Source organism: Cololabis saira, chromosome 5 (assembly GCF_033807715.1).
Source record: "Cololabis saira isolate AMF1-May2022 chromosome 5, fColSai1.1, whole genome shotgun sequence".
NCBI classification, from domain to species: Eukaryota; Metazoa; Chordata; class Actinopteri; order Beloniformes; family Belonidae; genus Cololabis; species Cololabis saira.
The window spans coordinates 20,408,983-20,428,749 of NC_084591.1; the positions used below are offsets into that span (position 1 = coordinate 20,408,983).

A 19,767-nucleotide genomic window follows, 5' to 3' on the forward strand; every position below is an offset into this window, starting at 1 on the left:
GCAAAACCTTTATCAAGGGATGTCTAACATTGCAGACATGCAGAAGTTTAGAAGTGTACATGTTTTTGACTCCGGCCAAGATGGAGTCAAACTGATTCTTTCCAGACACTAAAGCATTTTAAATCAAAAGTGTGGAAATGGATATCTTATCTTAAACTGATGCAACATGGATGGTAGGCTAAATTGTTCTACCCTTTTCTGTTGCAGTGGTGCCTTATTGATTGAATGTAAATCTATGTGGAAATTGTACATTTGAAATATGACCATGAAAGATACCTGTGACGTGTGTATCCTTGTATGTGTGTTAATCAACAAAATTAAAATAAACTGTTGCTGTCTTCCTGTTACATGGTTTGAGTAAAATTACTGTTCCCAATTATCTTCTGTTTTTAAAAATGTTGTTGATGTAGCTTCTTCTTTTCTGACCTTCACCTGTAGCTATATTTATATTTACTTGCATGTACATCTTGGCTGATGTGGACATACATAGCATTTCAGTTGCATGGTTGGCTGTCTGTACAGTCATGCAAGTTCATTGCTATTAAAGCACTTAAAACTTTAAATAAAAGCATTTTTTCATATAAAATACATGCATTTCTATGCATTTTAGAAGTTTTGGAGATGTCCCTTTTTTTGTAGCCTGCGCTGCTGAAATTGGGGCGTTCCTTATTTCTAATATTCTTATTTAGTGCTAATTAAATTAGGTCAGAATTCTCTGACTAAATTAAAGAATTAAATTGGTGTTTATTGGACGTTTACGACTAATGCGCATGCGTGTTCTTTTTTTCTTTTTTTTTTCTTCAACTTTATTGAAGCAAAAGACATAAGTATACACAGAATTGAGAGCAACATCAGATCAGACATATGTGTATACAACATAAACTACACAATTATACAGTCACAAATACGCCAGGGGAATTAGTCATTGACAAAGAAAAAAAATTAAACAAATATCTTATATAGCTTACAAAGGTCATAAGTTTTAACAGCTTTTTTATTTACAGAATCAGATATAGATATTGTTTGATATATGCGGACAGCTCCGGAAAATTCGGCTTTTTATTTAAAAATTTGGATTTGTGGATATAGAAATGAGTTAAAATAACGAGCAAATTGATCAAATAAAATTTACAGTTGAGATTCCTGTCAAATTCAATCCAAACAATACATTTTTCCAGCACAAATTAAATTGGGGGTATGCGCATGCGTGTGTTGGTGAAGGTGGGGGCTCGGCTGTGACGTCACATCGCCCCACCCAATACCGGAAGAGTTAGTTGTTTGGTGGAAAGCAAAGCTGAAGCAAAGCCGTCGGAGAGACGAGGATACGACACAAATAAAATCAGCTTTCTGAGGAAGAAAAAAACCGCCTTCCTTCTGTAAGAGACGGTTTGGCTGCCAGGAAGTAGTAACTAACTTGTGTGATGAAGCAGCGGTAGTGACAGTTGCGCTCACACCGACGCCTTGCTCCATCAGCTCCATCATCTCCATCAGCTCCACCATCTCCATCCTCCGGTCTTTGTCCAGCGACTACGAGGTTAGTACCGCAGATCAGACCCCGCACACATGCACGTTACCCGCCAGGCTGCTCCTCCAGTTTCACCTTCTGTGTTGACCACTTCAGCCCCCCCACCCCCCCACCAGGGTGGAGATGTCATCGTTTCAACATCACAAAAACAAACAATCACGCCTCTGTCTTTACAGAGTGACATCCCAATATTGTGCAGTTAAAACTGCATTGTTTTGCATCCATGTACCTCTAAACAGACAGCTGTTACAGACTGTGAGTACTTATCAGGGTTTAAGCCTCCTTTTAGTTAAGTTTAGTTTAGCACATACAATAAAAAACAACATCACACAAATAAGTGCAGTTAAAAGACACTGTGCAGGGAGGAGTGAGCAAGCCAGTAGGCTTTTGAGGACCCCCCACTTAATAACATTTAACAATAAAGTTATGAGGATACAAAATCATAAAATAAAAATATATTATACATCATAAAAATTGCATGCAGAACATGAATGAAAATAAAAAATTACTGTAGACCTATGATCACATGATCATGAAAATATGAATATTATGCTGAACAAATGGCAATTGGGCTGGGGATCGATTCGATTCCGATTCTTAAGATTCAGAATCGATTATCAAGATTTGATTCGATTCGATTCCGATATTGATTTGGGTTAGTGTTATTAAAACTGTTTTTTGAGCTGTTGCATGAATTATATGACTGTAGTTATGCAAAATATTACTACTAGTATTATATTGAGATTCAACAGCAAGTATTGGCAGCTAATGATGCTGTAAGGACCAATCATCTCCCAGAGTGCTGATAGAACTGCTTCATGTGGGTCAGAATTACCAAACAGATCCAAGGCAGCAAACAGAGACGGATGAAATCGGTTTTATTTTTTCCCACATTCCGTTTTTATTTGTTCCATTTTTGGTCTATTTTGGTTTTTAATTTTTGAGCATTTGGTTTTTAGCATTTTTTGCAAATGTAACCCCAAGACAGTATATAAAGTAATGAAATATAGACAATTTATGCAATTATAACCTAACACTTTAATGTTTTCATACCTTTAAACATATTTAAAGGCAAAAACATGGCACCAGTTATTCTCGTGTCCAACAAAACATTCCTTTCTTGGGGATAAACAAAAAAATAACCAAAAGTTGTAATGAAAAAATAAATAAATACATAAAAGAAGAAAAAAAATCGATCTTTAGACATATGAATCGATTTTTAGGAATTTATATGAGAATCGATTTAGAATTGGGAAATCGATTTTTTCAACACAGGCCTAAATGGCAACACAGAATATGAAGTACAAAAGAAACATTAACAGTGGGAAAAGCAAGAGCTTTCTTGACTACATTGTTGAATTAAATGCTCTCTTGAGCGACTTTTGAAAATGGATAGGGACCTACAATTGTTTGCAATATGGTACCAACTATTCCAGACTTTGACACCTCTAAACCTAAACAAAAATTGGCTTCTAGATTCCAGACATTTCGGCGGATGTAGTCACCTCTGTGTCACCTGTTGTCCTGCAGACTCCAGCATGCCGAAGGAGGAGGACCGCCTCAAGGGTGGAGGAGAGCAGGAGCCCAAGGGTGAGGGGACGCAGGATGTCCCTGAAGAGACAGTGAGGAAGAGGGTGAGGGGGAACACCCCGAGCCCCCACAGAGGGAGCACCCCACAAGGTGAGGAGCAGAGCTGTTTAAATGCTCCTCCGGAGTCAGAGCAGAGGCATCATTAGGAGCTTTGCCTAGCCCAGTACTCTTTGGCTTTCCATTGATGCTTTATCTCATTTTTAAGTTATTCAAGAGTCAAATGAAGATGTTTTAAACTTGTATAAGCTGGCAAAGTCACAACACATAGAATGAGCAAAGTCAGTATTGTCATCTAAACATCCCAAACATGCCTTATTTATACAGTTGTATGAACTCTGACTCTTTTCTGATGGCCTGACCTCTGCAGTTCTTTAACTTTCCACACTGTATTTCATATCCCTATCTTTTTTTTAGGTTCTGTGCTGTTTATTTGTAAAAACATAAGGTTTTCCCAGCTCAGCATGAATAAAAGGTTTTCCTTATAAATGCTCATTTATTTTGGTGTAATTTTTATAAAATTGTTTCAGATTATTAGCTAGACTACATTGGATTAAGATTTCCCCTCTTTATCACTCTGAGCTTGTAAGTGACGCAGCAGTAAACAGCTGCTGTAACAGGAGACAACCATGCAGCTTCATCTGCATCATCTTACCTTGAAAATAAAAACGTCCAATATCTGCAACAAAACTAAGCTACTTCTTGATGCCAATAGTTGTAACCACTGCGTATAGTTGTAACTCCGTCTCTTCCTCCTCTTTTGGGTAATAAATTATGTGTGTTCCAGTTTTAGACGGTCTGTGTTTGCAGCTACTGAAACAGATGTTATTGATATGAAATACACAAAAAAGATAAATGACCTGCCTTTATTTCAGATTATATATTGTTACTGTCTTATTATTTCTTGCAGGCTAATGTGTGTTGGCTGAAGATCTGTGCTTTAATATTTCCTCTGTCTTGAGATCTGCAGCTATGAAGAATACATTCAAGGATGCAGGCTTGGATTTTTTGTGAAAGTGATGATGTGAAAGGTTCAGACACTCGTGAAAGTGTTTGCAATAAGACCATCTTTGAATGTGAGAATATCTCCTGAAAAAGTCTCTTAAAAATGCGCATGTTCAGCTTTTTTACACCGACAAAAGCTCAGAACCCTATCCCGTCCCGTTTGCATGCTTTAACACCTTCATTCTTTCAGTAGTGCTTTGTTAACATGAACGTGTATTGTTTGCAACACATGCTCATGTTAAAAAAGCACTACTGTTGGACTTTTAATATAGTATGTCTCAATTCTTTAACTTTATTTTTCAAATTCACATTTCTAGAATCTTAATAGAGGTTGATTGTTGTATTGCACAATTTTGAATATTAATTTAATACATAATATTGATATTTACAGAAACGAGGATCAGAGAAACCTCCAAAACAGCAGTTATCAGTCAAATCAAGTAGACAATTATGTAAAAAGGAGACTATATTTAACTTTCTTTAACTAGTTTTATATTCTTGTACTAAAAGTGCAATTGAAAAAAAAAAAAAAGTATTTCTTACTGCTACATGTTTTAGTGATATAAAACATGCCCTCAAACAGACCAGACACCAATTAATTAGTGTTGCCATGGTTACCTCAGAGCACAAGATGCTGCTTCATTGATTCTGCTGTCTGTGTTGGTCAAATAAGAGGTGGGGAAGGAGGGTGCAGGATAGTTCCTCATCTGAAACTGTCTTTGAGAGAAGCACCAAAATAGAGAATATCTAACAGTGTGTCTCTGTAATAGTTTTTTTTTTTTAATTAAACTGATTCATAATTTCAGTGGAATTTGTAACTTTTAATTGAACAGAATATGGATTGTCTGGTTCTAGCAACTTTTCTCTGTAACTTTGACAATATTTAGAACCACCATCAAGAAATATTTAAAGATTGTGAGTTATTGGTAATTATATTTTTGACCTGGATATTTAAATTTTTTTTAAATCAAGGCTTAAACATTGCTGTGGAAAAGGACGTTTAAGGAACATAGTTTTTCTGAAGATTCTGTCATCTGTAACTGTTTTCAAATATCTTTAAATTGTCTTTTGTTTTAACAGTGTTTTTCTTCTTTTTTTTAATGCATTTTTACGCATAATGTTTTAGGTTCATGCACCACGTCTTTTACAGAGGGTTAATGCAGTTCATGCACTTATAAATAGCCTGGCTTTTGCCCTCCCTCACATGCAACACAGGTCCTCTGTAAACATCCTTAACGGTCATTGATTTTTAGCCAAATTAGCTTCAGTTAGCTTTAGTTTTGCTTTGGCATGGCAATTATCAACACAAGCAGCACATAGTGACTCCATTCTTGGATTTGAAATTGGTGGTAAAATAATGGAAACTTTTTTATCTTGACAGATTTGTTGAACATTGCTTTGTGAAAGTATTACAGAGTGGCTTTGGGTGATTAGAATCAGAATCAGAAAAGGGTTTATTGCCAAGTTTGTTAAACACACACAATGAATTTGTTGTGGTGATTGGTGCAATACAATACAAATTATAAAAGCAAATATATAAGAGATAAAATGTATAAACAGAAATGTACAATATGAAGTTTTTAAAGTGCCGGATATGAGTCTGTACAAAAGTGACTTAGGATGTGCGTTAATGTAACGCATAAGGTCAGGATTGGAGTCTTTATGTTAATGTAACGCATAAGGGCCCGGTTTCCCAGATCAGTTAAGTAGTTCTTAACAGTGAAAGACTTCTTTCAAACCATCTTAAGGAGCCTGTGAAAGAACTACTTAACTGTTAAGAACTACTTAACTGATCTGGGAAACCGGGCCAAGGTCAGGATTGGAGTCTTTATGTTAATGTAACGTAGAGTGGGATGGGGGGGCAGTCCGTGGTTGACGGGGGAGAGGGGGGTCCGGGGCCTTGTTGATGAGGCCAGCTGCAGTCTGGAAAAAACTGTTTTTATGGCGTGAGGTTTTGGTCCTGATGGACCGCAGCCTCCTGCCAGAGGGAAGAGTCTGGAACAGTTTGTGTCTGGGGTGGGAGGGGTCTGCTGCAATCTTTCCTGCACGCTTCAGGGTCCTGGAGGCGTGCAGGTCCTGGAGATTTTTAGTGCATCTTTATCAGTTTGTTTCACTCTAAATAAACTTGGAAGTTAAACATGATGCACTATGCAGATATGCTCGCATCCAGTTTGTCGGCAGCAGAATTGCTGTTTGATCTTCAGACATATAATTTGTACAAATAAAACCTGATTTATCTTCACAGCCAGCCCCCCCAGGTTTGTCTCTGTGGAAGAGCTGATGGAGACGGCTAAAGGAGTCACCAACATGGCTTTGGCTCATGAAATAATCATCAACCAGGCTTTTCAAGTCAAACCCACAGAACCTCCTGAAGGAAGGTGAGGATTTAATCTGATGTCATATCTTTTGAATCTTTTCCTTCTAGTGAGTTCAGTCTTACTTCAAAGTGGTTTTTTTTCTGGTACAGTTTGGAGCGCAAGGTGAAGGAGATCATGCACAGAGCATTCTGGGATTGCTTGGAAGCTCAGCTGAAGGAGGATCCACCAACATACGGGAATGCCATCAAGCTTCTGGCAGAGATAAAAGAGGTTAGGGTACTTGTTTAAACCTCGCTGAATCTGAATTTATTTTTAATTGAGATGTATTATGTAAACATTTCAATAATTGGATTAACAAGAAAAAAAAACTAGAAAATTTCAGGAAATGTTGAAATGGGCATGCCGTACTGCCCATTCGTGCCCTTGTGCTGCTTTTGTTTGGGGCTTCAGTGGTTTTGTTCCACGGACTTGAGCTGAATGACTGCTCTGCTGATGGGCATCCCGTCCTTTCGTTTCTCGTCTGCGTATGCGCACACACTCCTGTCGAACTCTTGGAAGCAGTCGCTCTAAGGACCACGGAAAGCTGTTCTATGACTGTGAGCATTTTTAGGCGATCTTTTTGAGCTACCCATCTCCGTACATTACACTCTGTGACACCATATTTCACAGCCGATTGCTTTTTTTGGCTTTTTGGCATCTAGCGTTGCCACGGTAACACTTTTGACTGAGAAAAGTAATGCCCATCGTGGCACGATGGAGACGCATCCAACGATGAATGCCATGCATGGGTGCACGTTGCGGTTCGGGCCGCATTAACGGACGAAAAAAGCGTGCAGAATAATAATAAGAAGAGAGAAACCTTTTCTATATACTATTATATCGACTTCATTTTCATGTTTTTTCGGGTGTGTTTTATTTTTGGGGGATTTTTTTTTTTCATATCAGAGCAGGGTCATGCTGTACACCCGCTGGTGCGCAGGGACACTTTTGTGACTTTAGCTTGTTAGCAAAATGCTAGAAACATTGCCATTCTGGACGATTGCAATATGGTCATGCCACTACTTGGCATGCCCATAATAACAGTGTATTTGCTTAGTCCGATCTCTTCATTAACAGATGAAAGAGGATCAGGTCATCTAAAAGTTTTGCTTCTATTTCTGATCATTAAAGGGATTGAAGACAATTCCCTCCCACCAGACTTTGACACAGATATATCCACAGGCTCACAGATTTTGGTAGAGTAGTGGGAACCAGTGAAATAGTGTTTGGTGAGCAATAATGGTTGTCTTTCTCTGCTCCCGGTCAGGAGAAACCAACCAATCAGCCATAGCATAACCACATGCTAAATACAGGTTAAAGCAGGACATCCCCGTTCTCCTAAAACAACTCTGACTACTCGCTTTCAATTTCAACTTGGCCTTATTCTAGAAGCAAATTATTGGAACTACAATCACTTGTGCCCCCTGCTGCTAGCTTCGGGTGAAGCACCAACCACCGGGTTGAGTCTCATGCAGAAATACAATTTATTGCAGTTCTTCAACTGGATGATAGATTGATTCACTTGTGGTTCTAAAAGTGAGTTAATCTCCATCGACCTGAATGTTAAAATGTTCAAATTCAGAACAGAAATAGACGTATTTACTGCCTGGCTTTTGTTCTCGGTGGTTCGATTTCACATCCATGACAACTCTGAGGGGGGTGGATTGTTTTTTATACCACATCATTTCCCTCTTTAAATAGATACCGAAACAGCTTAGTAAAACCCAAGTTTTCTGGAAAACTTCACTGAATCGTACGGAGAAAGGTTAGTGTCCACAGAGGCGGTGAAATATATCTTTGAACAATAGATCAATTAATAGGGTTTGCCTGCAGCTTGGCATTTACATGAACGTAGTTTTAGCAGTCGTCACCAACCAAAATAATTTGGGCTAAATGAACTTGATAACTTTTTCTTCATCTGTTTATGATACAGAAATTGGAAAAATACCCACTTTCACTTGTCAAAAGTCCCATTTTGGTTAAATGTTTTAAGGCCTGTAAACACACTCCTCATCAGACCATTTTATTTAGCTTCCAGAAAGCAGATGAGAAGGAATCCCAGGAAACAGATATGGGTTGAACAAACATTTGTCCATGTAAACACACTTCAAACAGACGCTGGGGAGCTGAGGTCTTATTTTAGAAATTGCCCTTTCTCCACATTGGATCCTCCAGTGGCTCTAATTTCGCAAGTTCAAGGCTGAAGGAGCTCCTTTGCCTCCAACGTTAACCCCTTTTGTTCTTAAATCTTTCCTTATCTGTCCTATCCTCCAGACACTGCTGTCTTTCCTGCTGCCGGGCCATGGTCGCCTGCGGTCCTGCATTGATGAGGTTCTGGATCTGCCTCTGATCCAGCAGCAGGCTGAAAACGGAGCTCTGGACATCGGCCGGCTGTCCCAGTTCATCGTTGGGATGATGGGCTCTCTGTGTGCCCCCAGCAGGGACCAGGACGTTAATAAGCTGAAGGAGATCACCGATATTGTACCGCTGCTGAAGTAAGCCGCAAGACAAGAGACAAGTTCAAGTTCAAGTTGACTTTATTAGTACCCGTAGGTAGATTTGTTTTGCAGTAATAGATGGGAGAAGGCATCTCACACACAATCTTTACAGTCATTAATTTGACACAGGACAAAAACAATGAACAGGTTTACGACAGCACAAGACAGACATGGCAGGTACTCACAATGCTCACTGAACAGGATAAAAGTAGATGCTGCCCACAAGGCAAAGAACAATAAATAGAGGTAAAAACCAAGATCAAGGTTTCTAATAGATAGAAATAAATAATTTAAAAGCAGGATAGACCTCAGCAATAAATAAAATGCGTTAACATTTGTTTAAAAGAAAGACAGCAGCAGGAACAAAGCTGTTCCTATAGCGTGTGGTCGAGACAGATTATTATTAGCTCTGTATGCCCCACACTTTATTTTTAGATTATATAATTTCACCCCCCCCCACATTATTGTGCACATGTCAACTTGTTGTGGAGTAAAGTTCTGACAGTTGGATGAGAGATGTTGATCAACAGCTATTAGATGCAAATGCCACCCATTGATAGTGAATTAAAACTTCACTATCAGTAAATTCCATAAATAAGCCGATTTAATTTTCCAGCAGTGTGTCCTCTTTCTTTAACCTGTTTTTTCCCTGTCCCTCTAGGGCCATCTTCTCTGTGCTGGACCTGATGAAGGTGGACATGGCCAACTTTGCCCTGAGCAGCATCAGGCCTCATTTGATGCAGCAGTCAGTTGAGTATGAGAGGAACAAGTTCCAGGACTTCTTGGAGAAGCAGCCCAGTAAGGACTTTATTTTAAAACGAATCAAGCTTTGCTTTTCTCATGGTGGGACATGACATTTGACGCTTTTTCAAAAATCAAAGCAATAACTCTGAAATTGCAACATTTGGATGCCTCGAATGCAAAAAAAGTGTTTCTATTAAACCTTTACGCTAAACTGAACTTTTGACACATTTGACAAACCCCCTCATGAAAATGTAAAAAGGTTTTTGCAACATTTGACTGTTCAAATGTTAAATGTTACCATGACAGGTTTTTCTTTGCAAGGTTTTGCAGAACGCTAATGCTAATGGACACTCACTAATTGGTATTCATGGTACAAACAGGATTTCTACATGCTGTTTTTAGCAGGATCCATAAATGCCAGTGTGTGTGTGATACTGAAACATCCAGTAATGTTTGTTTACCACTGTTTAAAAAGTTTTTTAGACTCAGTTTGAAACTCGCTGTCTGTGAGAGATGCTTCCTGAAGTGTTGGCTGGTATTTCTGAACACTGTTACATACATAACGAACCCTCGAGTTGTATTTAACACTTGAGGGCTAAAAGTGAAAACCTTTGCAGTCCTAGCTGTCTTGAACGATGTGATCTCAAAATGTACTTTTTTTTTTCTTTCTCGTGTCCCATGAAGTTTTACAATCCAGCCGTTCTGTGATGTGTAAAGTTATAATTTCCTCTGTAGATGCCTTAGACTACACTGAGAAGTGGCTTGAAGAAACAGTGAAGTGCCTGAGAGAAGCAGACGAGGGCGGTCGTAGTGCTGCTTCACCTGAAACTCCCTCACCTGCCCTCCTCAATGTCCATAATCACGCGTACCTTCGCCTGCTCCGGTGGGACCACACTTCAGATCCCTTCCCAGAGGTAAACTCTAAAATCCACACTCCCTTGTCATATTTACAACCCAAAGCAGAAAAGGTGTAAATGATATGGAAAATGCTAAGAAAAATATATATATTCCCTTAAAGACAGAATGAACCCATCAAATTCATTTGATTTATTAATTATGCTCCAATTATGCATTTCAGGCCTACAAGACATTCCAAAAATGTTGGTATGGGGCCAATGTAGTTGTAGTAAGGAGACAAAAGAAATCATGCCCATCTTAATTCAGACAGCTAATGTCAGCAGGTGATTGTAGGGAGGATTTGGTGGAAAAGCAGATGAAGGGGCAATTTGTCAACAAATGTGTGAGGAAAATCACTGAAGTGTTTAAAAATACAGTTCCTCAAAGAAAAAATAGAATGTGCATATTTCTATTATACAAAATATCATGAAACCATTCAAAGAATCTGTCGAAATTTCAGAGCATAAAAAGCAAGAATTCCCGGCTTTATTTTTTAGTTTTATACGTATCGTACCGTTTGTGGCTTATGGTTGTGCCAGTACTGATTCTTTCATTTAGACTATTGCAGCAAACTTATATTAAAATATGAAATGAATTTGACAAAATAAAAACCAGATTTTCTTTTTTTCACACCATTTCCGATTTTTTCTTTTTAAATGTTATTAATTTTTGTTTCTTTCTGTGATGGAAATAAAGTTTAGTTAACGATCAGTGAGCGTATGCTGAGCAGTCAGGGACAAATATGGTTATCAGGCATTTCATTACTTCACAGGATGCAAGTTGTAACAATTACAGGTTGTTGGGAAAAGAAACTCACTTGTTACCATAACTGTCAGCAGATTATGTAGTACAAAAATTAGTTGTCATTTCAAAAGATTTGAGTTTTCATCAAACTCTTAATAGTTTTAGACGTTAACAGATATTGTCAGATATATCTCAGATATTCTCAGCTTTATCTGATGTTTGTAGAAGCTCACAGAAAAGAATGTCAAAACATCTGAAGTAAAATAAGGCTACAAAAACTGTAACAACTAAGACTTCAACAGAATGAAATCCAAATGACTGTAATTAATCATAATTAAAATTTTCATCGTCATTTCTCATCAACCAAACATCCCCTTGTCTGTGCAGACAGTGTTGATGGATCAGGTTCGGTTCCAGGAGATGCAGCAGGAGGTTGAGCAGCTGGTCCTGCTCTCCTCTCTCCTCCTCATTGTCTACACTACTACTGGAGAGGCCATTTCAGGCCTGCCAGGACTGATGGAGACCCTGAAAAATATCGTCAGCGTCATGCTTGCAGACATGCACATACCGTAAGCAACAAATATTTCTCTGAAAAATACTTTCATTGACATTTGATTGAGATGCAGTGGCACATTTTGCCATCATTTTCATTTGTTTCAGTCCAGAGTCTGAGCTGCTGATTATTCCTTACATGAATAATCAGAGGCGGGTTAGAAAGGGTGTAATGGCCAAAGCTGAACTGTTTGCCTGTAATGTGTTCATTCATGCAGACACTGCTTGGTTGATCCCAGCAGGATCAGAGTGAATTTCTAGGTGACTTACCTTGGATATATCCTGTGCTTACATGCCCTGGAATTGCAGTTGGTCCAGTGTGAATCCAGGCGGGGATCTTGTGAAATACTTTGTCACTTCCTTCTTTCTTTCTTTTTTTATTTTTTTTAAGCATTCCAGTTTCTGATGACATCCTGTTGGTTAGGTGTGGTTTGTAAAAAAAAAAAAAAATACAAAAAAAATCCCAGCTTTGAAGAGCCTGAATCTAATAGTGGAAATATTAGATCTTCTTTAGTTCAAGTTATTTCATTTTTTTTCTGTGACTTGGCAGTCTTTCACTTCTTTGAACACAACTGCTAGTTTGAGTGCTGGGGAAGAGGAGTCACTTTTGAATTTGCTCCATTTACAAACAGTAAGAAGAAGCACAAATCTAGAGCAACTAAGTAACACTTACTTTAGCCCTGCATAAGACAAGAAGGTGGAGGAAAAAATACATAATAATTAATAATAAAACAACAATGACCGAGGGCCTCTGCAGATTTTGAACCCGTCAGGGACCCAGAAGACCCAAAGTGTTATGCACACTAGATATTAAAGACCAAGCCAGCTGATGCCAGAAATGTAACGTGTCAATGCCGAGCAACACTAATCCTTGTATGACTATTACTCTGTATTCATTACACTTTTAGAAACTATATCTGCTCACGTGTTAGAATTTCCTCATAATGCCTAACATTGTGTTTCCTCAGGTCTTTTAATGTTCAGGAGGCCTTAGTGACCATCGGTGAGAAACTGTGCGTTGAATTGATCCGCTCTTTAAACCAGCATGGCTTCTCTCCGTTCTCTCCTGAGCGAACGAGCACTCTGAAGGGGCAAATCTCAGCCGTCATCCAGCCGGACAACAAAGTCCGTAGGCTGATGGGTAAGAACATCCTCCATGCTGTGTGTCTCTACATCCCTAAAGGGTTATTTCTATATTTCTTTGGCATTAATAAGAACTCCTGTCTTCTCCCAGACTCTCGGGTTCAGACCTACCTCTTGGCTGCCCTGGAGTCCAGTCAGCACAAGACCCCTCCGCCTCTCCCAGGAGGCCTGGCTCCCGTCAGCAGGGAGCTAAAAGAGCTCGCTGTTCGCTTTAGTCGCCTTGTCAATTACAACAAGCTGGTTTTCTCCCCATTCTATCAGAAGATCCTCCAGCAAGTATTGACATCAGTGGAGAGACCCAACACAGAGACTTAAAGCCCCAGTATGGAGTAAGAGTGGGGTGGAGTGCGCGCTGTAGTCCTGCAGGTTTCCCTCGCTAGTCACGGTTTAGTAGAGAAGAGAGATAAGGAAGCTGATCTGTCATCAGTAAGGAAAGCTAGCTCTGCAGAAAATGCACCTTAAACTTACTTCATCGAGAAAAAAAAAACCCACTGCAGTTTCATTTACTCACAGTGTTATTTATTTCCTGAAATATCAGACCTCATAATTGTGAACACTCCAATAGCCATCTTTGCATAAACTTGTGTCTAACAGCTGGGCTCGATACCTGTGTTATTTAGTCCGTACCTGATAACTGAACAGTGCTTGTTACGGTTACTCAACCTGAGTAAAAGCGTGCTTCTTCCCACAAACATTATGTAGCTGTAAACATTTTAAAACTTTAAATAAAAAACAGACAAACCCTAAAACATCTAATTAGAAATCAAACTAAATTCTGTAAAACTGTATTTATCAAGTGTCTGAGAGAATAAGAACACTTAACATTAGTGATATACTTTTGGTTGTACTTTTACATATTTTATCAGTGCTCTGAGCCATATCTGACGATTTCCAGAGCTGTATCAGCCACTTAGGTGGATCTGTAGTGAGAAATCTCTCTTAAATTGGTCACAGATATACAGTATATTCAAATGAATGTACAAAGATTTTTGTGTGACTTTTGGGCACTCATAAATGCAATTTTCAGTCATCACAAAGATTATTTATTCATTCTGCCAAAAACGGAAGTCCTCAAACTTCACATGCACATGTAAGTTGACCAGTGAGTGTGCAAGCTTCTTATTCTATATTGAGACTTTCATTTAATTTTATCATTTTAGTTATTTTTTGGGTAATTAAACCAATAAAATACTTTTGCCAATGGAACTGATTCCCTCCAATCAAAAATGTGATAAATCCAAATCTTAAGACTCAATCGCAGCACAGCCTTCGGTGCTAGTGATGCAACTTTAGAAACATAAAGCACACAGGTTACAGATAATGGATACGATAACGTTAGACTGCATGCTGTCATTTACACAAGAAACATAGGGCACTGCTGAGGATAGAAAACATCTTTACACCCTAATGTGCACCAGTTCCTACAGATTTGTATATGTGCTAGTTGAGCATCAGAAGCACTGTTAGGTGCTTTTTTTTCTTCTTCAAACTTGAGGCAGGCTATATGCCATGTTGCTAAGATATGATAATACTTCTTGATGTAGCTTCATAATGCAAAGAACACTGAGCCTCAATGATTGTCCAATCCAAATCCCATTTTGAGAAATAAACTCTTTATTCCTGTCTTAAAATCCTATGCCATTTCAAACCAGAACAGGTTATATCATAGGCAGAACTTTAAAAACAGCATCCAAAATACATTTCAAGTGTTAATAAAGATAAATGTAAATTCTTAAAAAAGAAAAAACAAAGTGAGGTGTGATAACTTTTTCTAGTCGCAGTATATGCATAACTATATGTATAACACGGTCCTACAGTATTTTACAGTGTAGCATAGATAAAGGGAAGGTTATCCAGATACCTTTCACTGAAGGGATGTTAGACTGGTATCAAGGACCAACTTGAACTGTTACAACTTTAAATGTCATGTTGTTTTGATGATGGCCTATTTTACTTTGAAAGACACCCTACTTTTGAGTCTAACATTTTCACCTTCGTATCAGTTTTCCACAGTTCTGGTTGGAACATTGTTATCTTTGTTTTTCCATTTTAGGGAGATTTATGTCATCCATTCCCCAAATGAATAATACCATTGACTGATCATGTCAACCTCAGTGACATTTGTCTTTAGGTAATTGTTGAACATGCCAATAAAGCTTTGTTGCAAACAGCCATGTCTTTTTTTTTTTTTATATCTTGAGCTTTGCGCTCGATTGAAGGAGAAATACTGAATTAATGCCTTCCTTTTTGCTTATATATTGAAATAAATTGGTAAAACGTTGTACTATCATGGGAAAGTTGTGATTTAACTATCAATGTGATGTTGCATGGAAAGCCTAGAGGTGTGACACGTTTCACATAGTTGTATGCTTGCAATATAAACATGAGACAACAGGTGGAGCCATAACAACGTGGAGACTTGCGGAAAGAAATTGGTCTGAGACATAAGAAAAAATACATTAAAAAAAATTGCATTGCAGGCTTTATGAACAAATGGGTTAACCAGTAATATAGTCCCACTTTGCAAAAGCTAATGTTTAAGTGAATGATTATTATGAACTGCTATTAAATACAATCTTGGAACACTTTTCTAAATCTGCACAGAGAACAGAAACAAAATAATTACATTGAGATGAGAAAAAAAGGACTGATTTGCTGAGAAGTATGCAGTTCATATGGTTTGTAAAATCTGCCACAAATCTTGCACGTGTGTTCCTGAATTGCAAAGACGTTTGTTTACTAAACACATGTCAAATAGCTAATGTGATTGTGTGCTTGTGCGACAGAACAGAAAACAGTGGTGGTTAGTGAGCTGGGTGACTGCAGCAGCTGACTACCTGTCATTACCCCAGCTTTGGTTTCAACTGCCACCAGGAAAGGGAAAAATACATAATATTCTCTCTTACATTTGATTTCAAACCCAAAAATAAAGCTGTTGTTCTCCAAGCTCAAAGTTGGCATCCCCTTTGGTGCTGTCAAATGGTATATGGTTTAAAAGAAAATATACAAAAACCAAAATTTCCAGAGCTTTCAGCATCTGTGCCAAAGAAAATCCTTCAGTGCCAATATTAATCTATCACTTGACGTTTTATGTTAATTTCTCTGAATGCACCATGTTTCATTCAGTGGAGTGTATTCACTGTAATAAACATCACTGTACTTCAGAGGCTCAATTTTTGCCCCTGTGGTGCAAATGTACCACGTTATATCCTTCCATGATGTGAAAGTAAAGAGACAATGCCAGAACAGATATATCATTGTTTCAGGTTCACAGCCACACATTAAGTTCACACAAATATCTTTCTTGAACTTCTGCAAATGTTGTCAGGGCAGTACCTGTGAATCACTTTGTAAAACACCACCTTACTTTTCTTTTTCCCGTAAAGATGTATCTGTATGGGAGGCACCACATGCTGACTCAGATCAACAGTATTCAGTATATCAAAACAACTACTGTATATTGAAGAACAAAGATGGTAGGGGTTAGTTCCGTTTGGAATTATGATATAATTTGGCTAATATTGTTTTTGGATGAGACAGAGAAGCCTATGACCCATTGAGGTTAATGTGAGGTCCAGAGATGGTAAACAAACCAGTTTTTCACCCCCTCTTAGCAGAGTTAAGATACTAGAGGGAATAGCATACATTACAATGGCAAACTATTTTAATGGTAACACAAATATCAAATGTCCTTTATCTCCTTTAACTTCCTATTTCCTTTAATAGCTCGGGATCATGTTCTGGGTCTCTGGAAAGGACCTAGATACAACTTCTGCTGTAATAGACGCTATATAAATAAAATAAAATTGAATTGAATTGACCCAGAGGAAAATGTTTTTGGAACTCACAATTAGATAACATAAACTGGCGTAAAGCTTGGTTGTGTCCATTCAAATTTTGTATCTCTAATAAGATCAGAGAAATTCATTTTAAAATTGTACACAATATATATCCTTGTAACAAGTTAATATCCAAATTTGTTGATGTTGATGTTGATTGCACCTTTTGTAAGATAGAGCGTGAAACTCCCATACATTTGTTTTATCACTGCTCACTCTCATCTGCGTTTTGGACTGATTTTGAGAATTTTATGCATATTAAAATTAACTTTTCTATAACAATTATGGCTAAAGATGTTATCACTCAGTTGTAATCTGACAATAAACCATTAAGTTACATAGTAAATCTTGTGATTGCAATTGGTAAATTTCATATACACAAAGCAAAATTCTCAAAATCACTCCCAAATTTCAATGCTTTCCTTGGAGATTTTAATTTATATATTGACTCCCTTAAACTTATGTCAAACCAAAAGAGCGAACACACATTGTCATACTATAGAGACCTTTTTTTCTGTCTTGCTTGATAAAATATAATTTTAAATTAATTTTATAAATATTTGTATTTTATTCATTTATACATATATATATAATTTTATATTGTATACTGTATTGCACAAGTTTTTGTGTATTGCAAAAGTTTTTGTGTATAAATGTTTAGCTGAATGTCTGTATGTTCTAAATCTCTAAAGTGCTCAATAAAAATGAATGAAATTTCTTTAACTTTGTTTGTCACCAGGTATTGGTTGGGTGAGAGCCAGAACTTCTTCCAGTTATTATTTTCTACATATTTATTGAATATGGGATCACATATGGCAGTGTTTCCCAACCCTGGTCCTCGAGGCCCACTGTCCTGCATGTTTTAGATGTTTTCCTGCTTCAGCACACCGTGATACAAGTGGCTGTGTCATCAACAGAATTGTGCAGGCCTTGATGACAAGCTAATTAGGACCATTAATTAGAATCAGGTGTGATGATAAAGGGAAACATCTAAAACAGGGGTGTCCAAAATCAGTCCTTGAAGGCTGCAGCCCTGCATGTTTTAGTTGTTTCCCTGCACCAACACACCTGATTCTAATTACTCAAGGTGGTCATCACCACCTTGTCATCGAAGTCTTGATAGTTCTGTTGGTGACCAAGCTCCTTGTATCACGGTTTGATAAAAAAAAAGGGACACATCTAAAACATGCAGGACACCGGCCATCGAGGACCGACTTTGGACACCCCTGATCTAAAATATGCAGGACAGTGGGCCTTGAGGACCAGGGTTGGGAAACACTGACGTATGGAACTGAGGAGATATCCCTTTTAAATAAAGTTCTAATTGGATGAAACACCCATGTGGGGGAAAGTGTTTTTATTATTGACCGTCATGATGGAAGCCGACTCCTTTGATTGATACGACAGTTGGCAAAATGTGCCTATCCTGCAACCATAATAAGAATAATAAAACAATTAGAACTTTATTTGAAAGGGATATCTCTTCAGTTCCATATGTGATCCCATATTGGAATAAATATGTAAAAAGTATTAACTGGAAGAAGGTCTGGCTCTCACCCAACCAATACCTGGTGACAAACAAAGTTAAATAAATTTCATTTAAGTTAATTCATAAATTCTATCCTACAAATGATCACATTGTAAAAACATTCAAAAGAAATATTGATTCAAAATGTACTTTTTGTTCTGCAAATTCTGAAACGATGACTCACTTATTCTGGCTGTGCCCCATTGTTCAAACTTTTTGGAGTGATATGTGTAATTTTGTGTCTGAAAGAATTGATATTGATTTTAATTTATTTTGGAAAGATGTGTTGTTTGGTGTTTTTGACCATGTAACAATTAGAACAAAGCCAAAAGAAACATTTATTATTAATTTGATAATTCCACATCCACAAATCCAAATTCTTACGCAAAAACCCCTCTTTTTTACTTTTCATTGTGAATTAAAACAGTATCTGGACTCTATTAAGTTTTCTACTAATTCAAAAGCAATCAAAACCATAAATGTATGTAAATGTTTTGGCTTTCTGTCATAATTTCATCCCCCCTGGCTGGTTATATGTGGTGCTGTGCTGGTTTTATGTGCAATATCTGCCATGTGCAATATCTGCCAATCTGCCAGTCTACCTCACAACACTCCACCTGCTTTTTCTGCACCGTTTCTTCTTTCAACCAACTGTATATACTGTTCATATTATTTGATTATACATATTTTATATGTATTTTTTTGTATTTTTTATATATTTTTTATTTCTGACTTTTCAGTCTTTTTACCCCTCCCCTGCATGTGTGTGCTAAGTGTACTGATGACAACAAAATAAGTGTCCCCACTGAGGGAGAAAATAAAGGATATCTTATCTTATCTTATCTTATAACGTGTTGTGCTTTTTGTTTTGTTTTTTATTTGAGTTGTTATAATCTAAATATATAATATATATAATTTATAATTTTCTTGTGATATTAATTAAGTAATTGTGCAGACCATCTGTTATTATTGTTCAATTTTGTTTTGAGGGAGGGGCAGGTATAATAAGATTTTCTTCTTCCTGCTCCTTTCTGGTTCTGGAATATGTTTTTGATTGTGTTGTCATTTTACTTGCTTGCTTCTTTTCTTTGCATATTTCCATGACCAGAATAAATAAAAATGAAATGAAATGAAATTAAATGAAATAATTCAACGTGAATTTGCATAATGTGAAGTTTTGTTATCATTGTACTACTGTTTGCAAATGTTAAATAAAAAAAATAAAAGAATGATGGAAGCCGACTGTTTTTCCTCATTCGTCAGCGTGACGTAACGTGACCCCGCCCATGGCTCCGCCCCCTCATCTGGCCCCGCCCCCTCCCTCCCCAACATTCCACACACGCGAGGA

The 19,767-nt window shown here is 37.6% G+C and overlaps 1 protein-coding gene across 1 annotated transcript; it reads left to right on the top strand.

Moving 5' to 3' along the window:
• Positions 1–1,267: 1,267 nt before the first annotated feature.
• tcp11l1 (t-complex 11, testis-specific-like 1) lies at positions 1,268–13,819 on the top strand. The gene is made up of 10 exons (XM_061721162.1): positions 1,268–1,534; positions 3,056–3,205; positions 6,363–6,495; positions 6,585–6,705; positions 8,749–8,969; positions 9,634–9,770; positions 10,452–10,630; positions 11,745–11,926; positions 12,878–13,050; positions 13,144–13,819. The coding sequence occupies exons 2-10, from the start codon at positions 3,064–3,066 to the stop codon at positions 13,365–13,367; spliced, it is 1,512 nt and encodes a 503-aa protein (XP_061577146.1). The 5' UTR covers positions 1,268–1,534; positions 3,056–3,063; the 3' UTR covers positions 13,368–13,819.
• Positions 13,820–19,767: the final 5,948 nt, after the last annotated feature.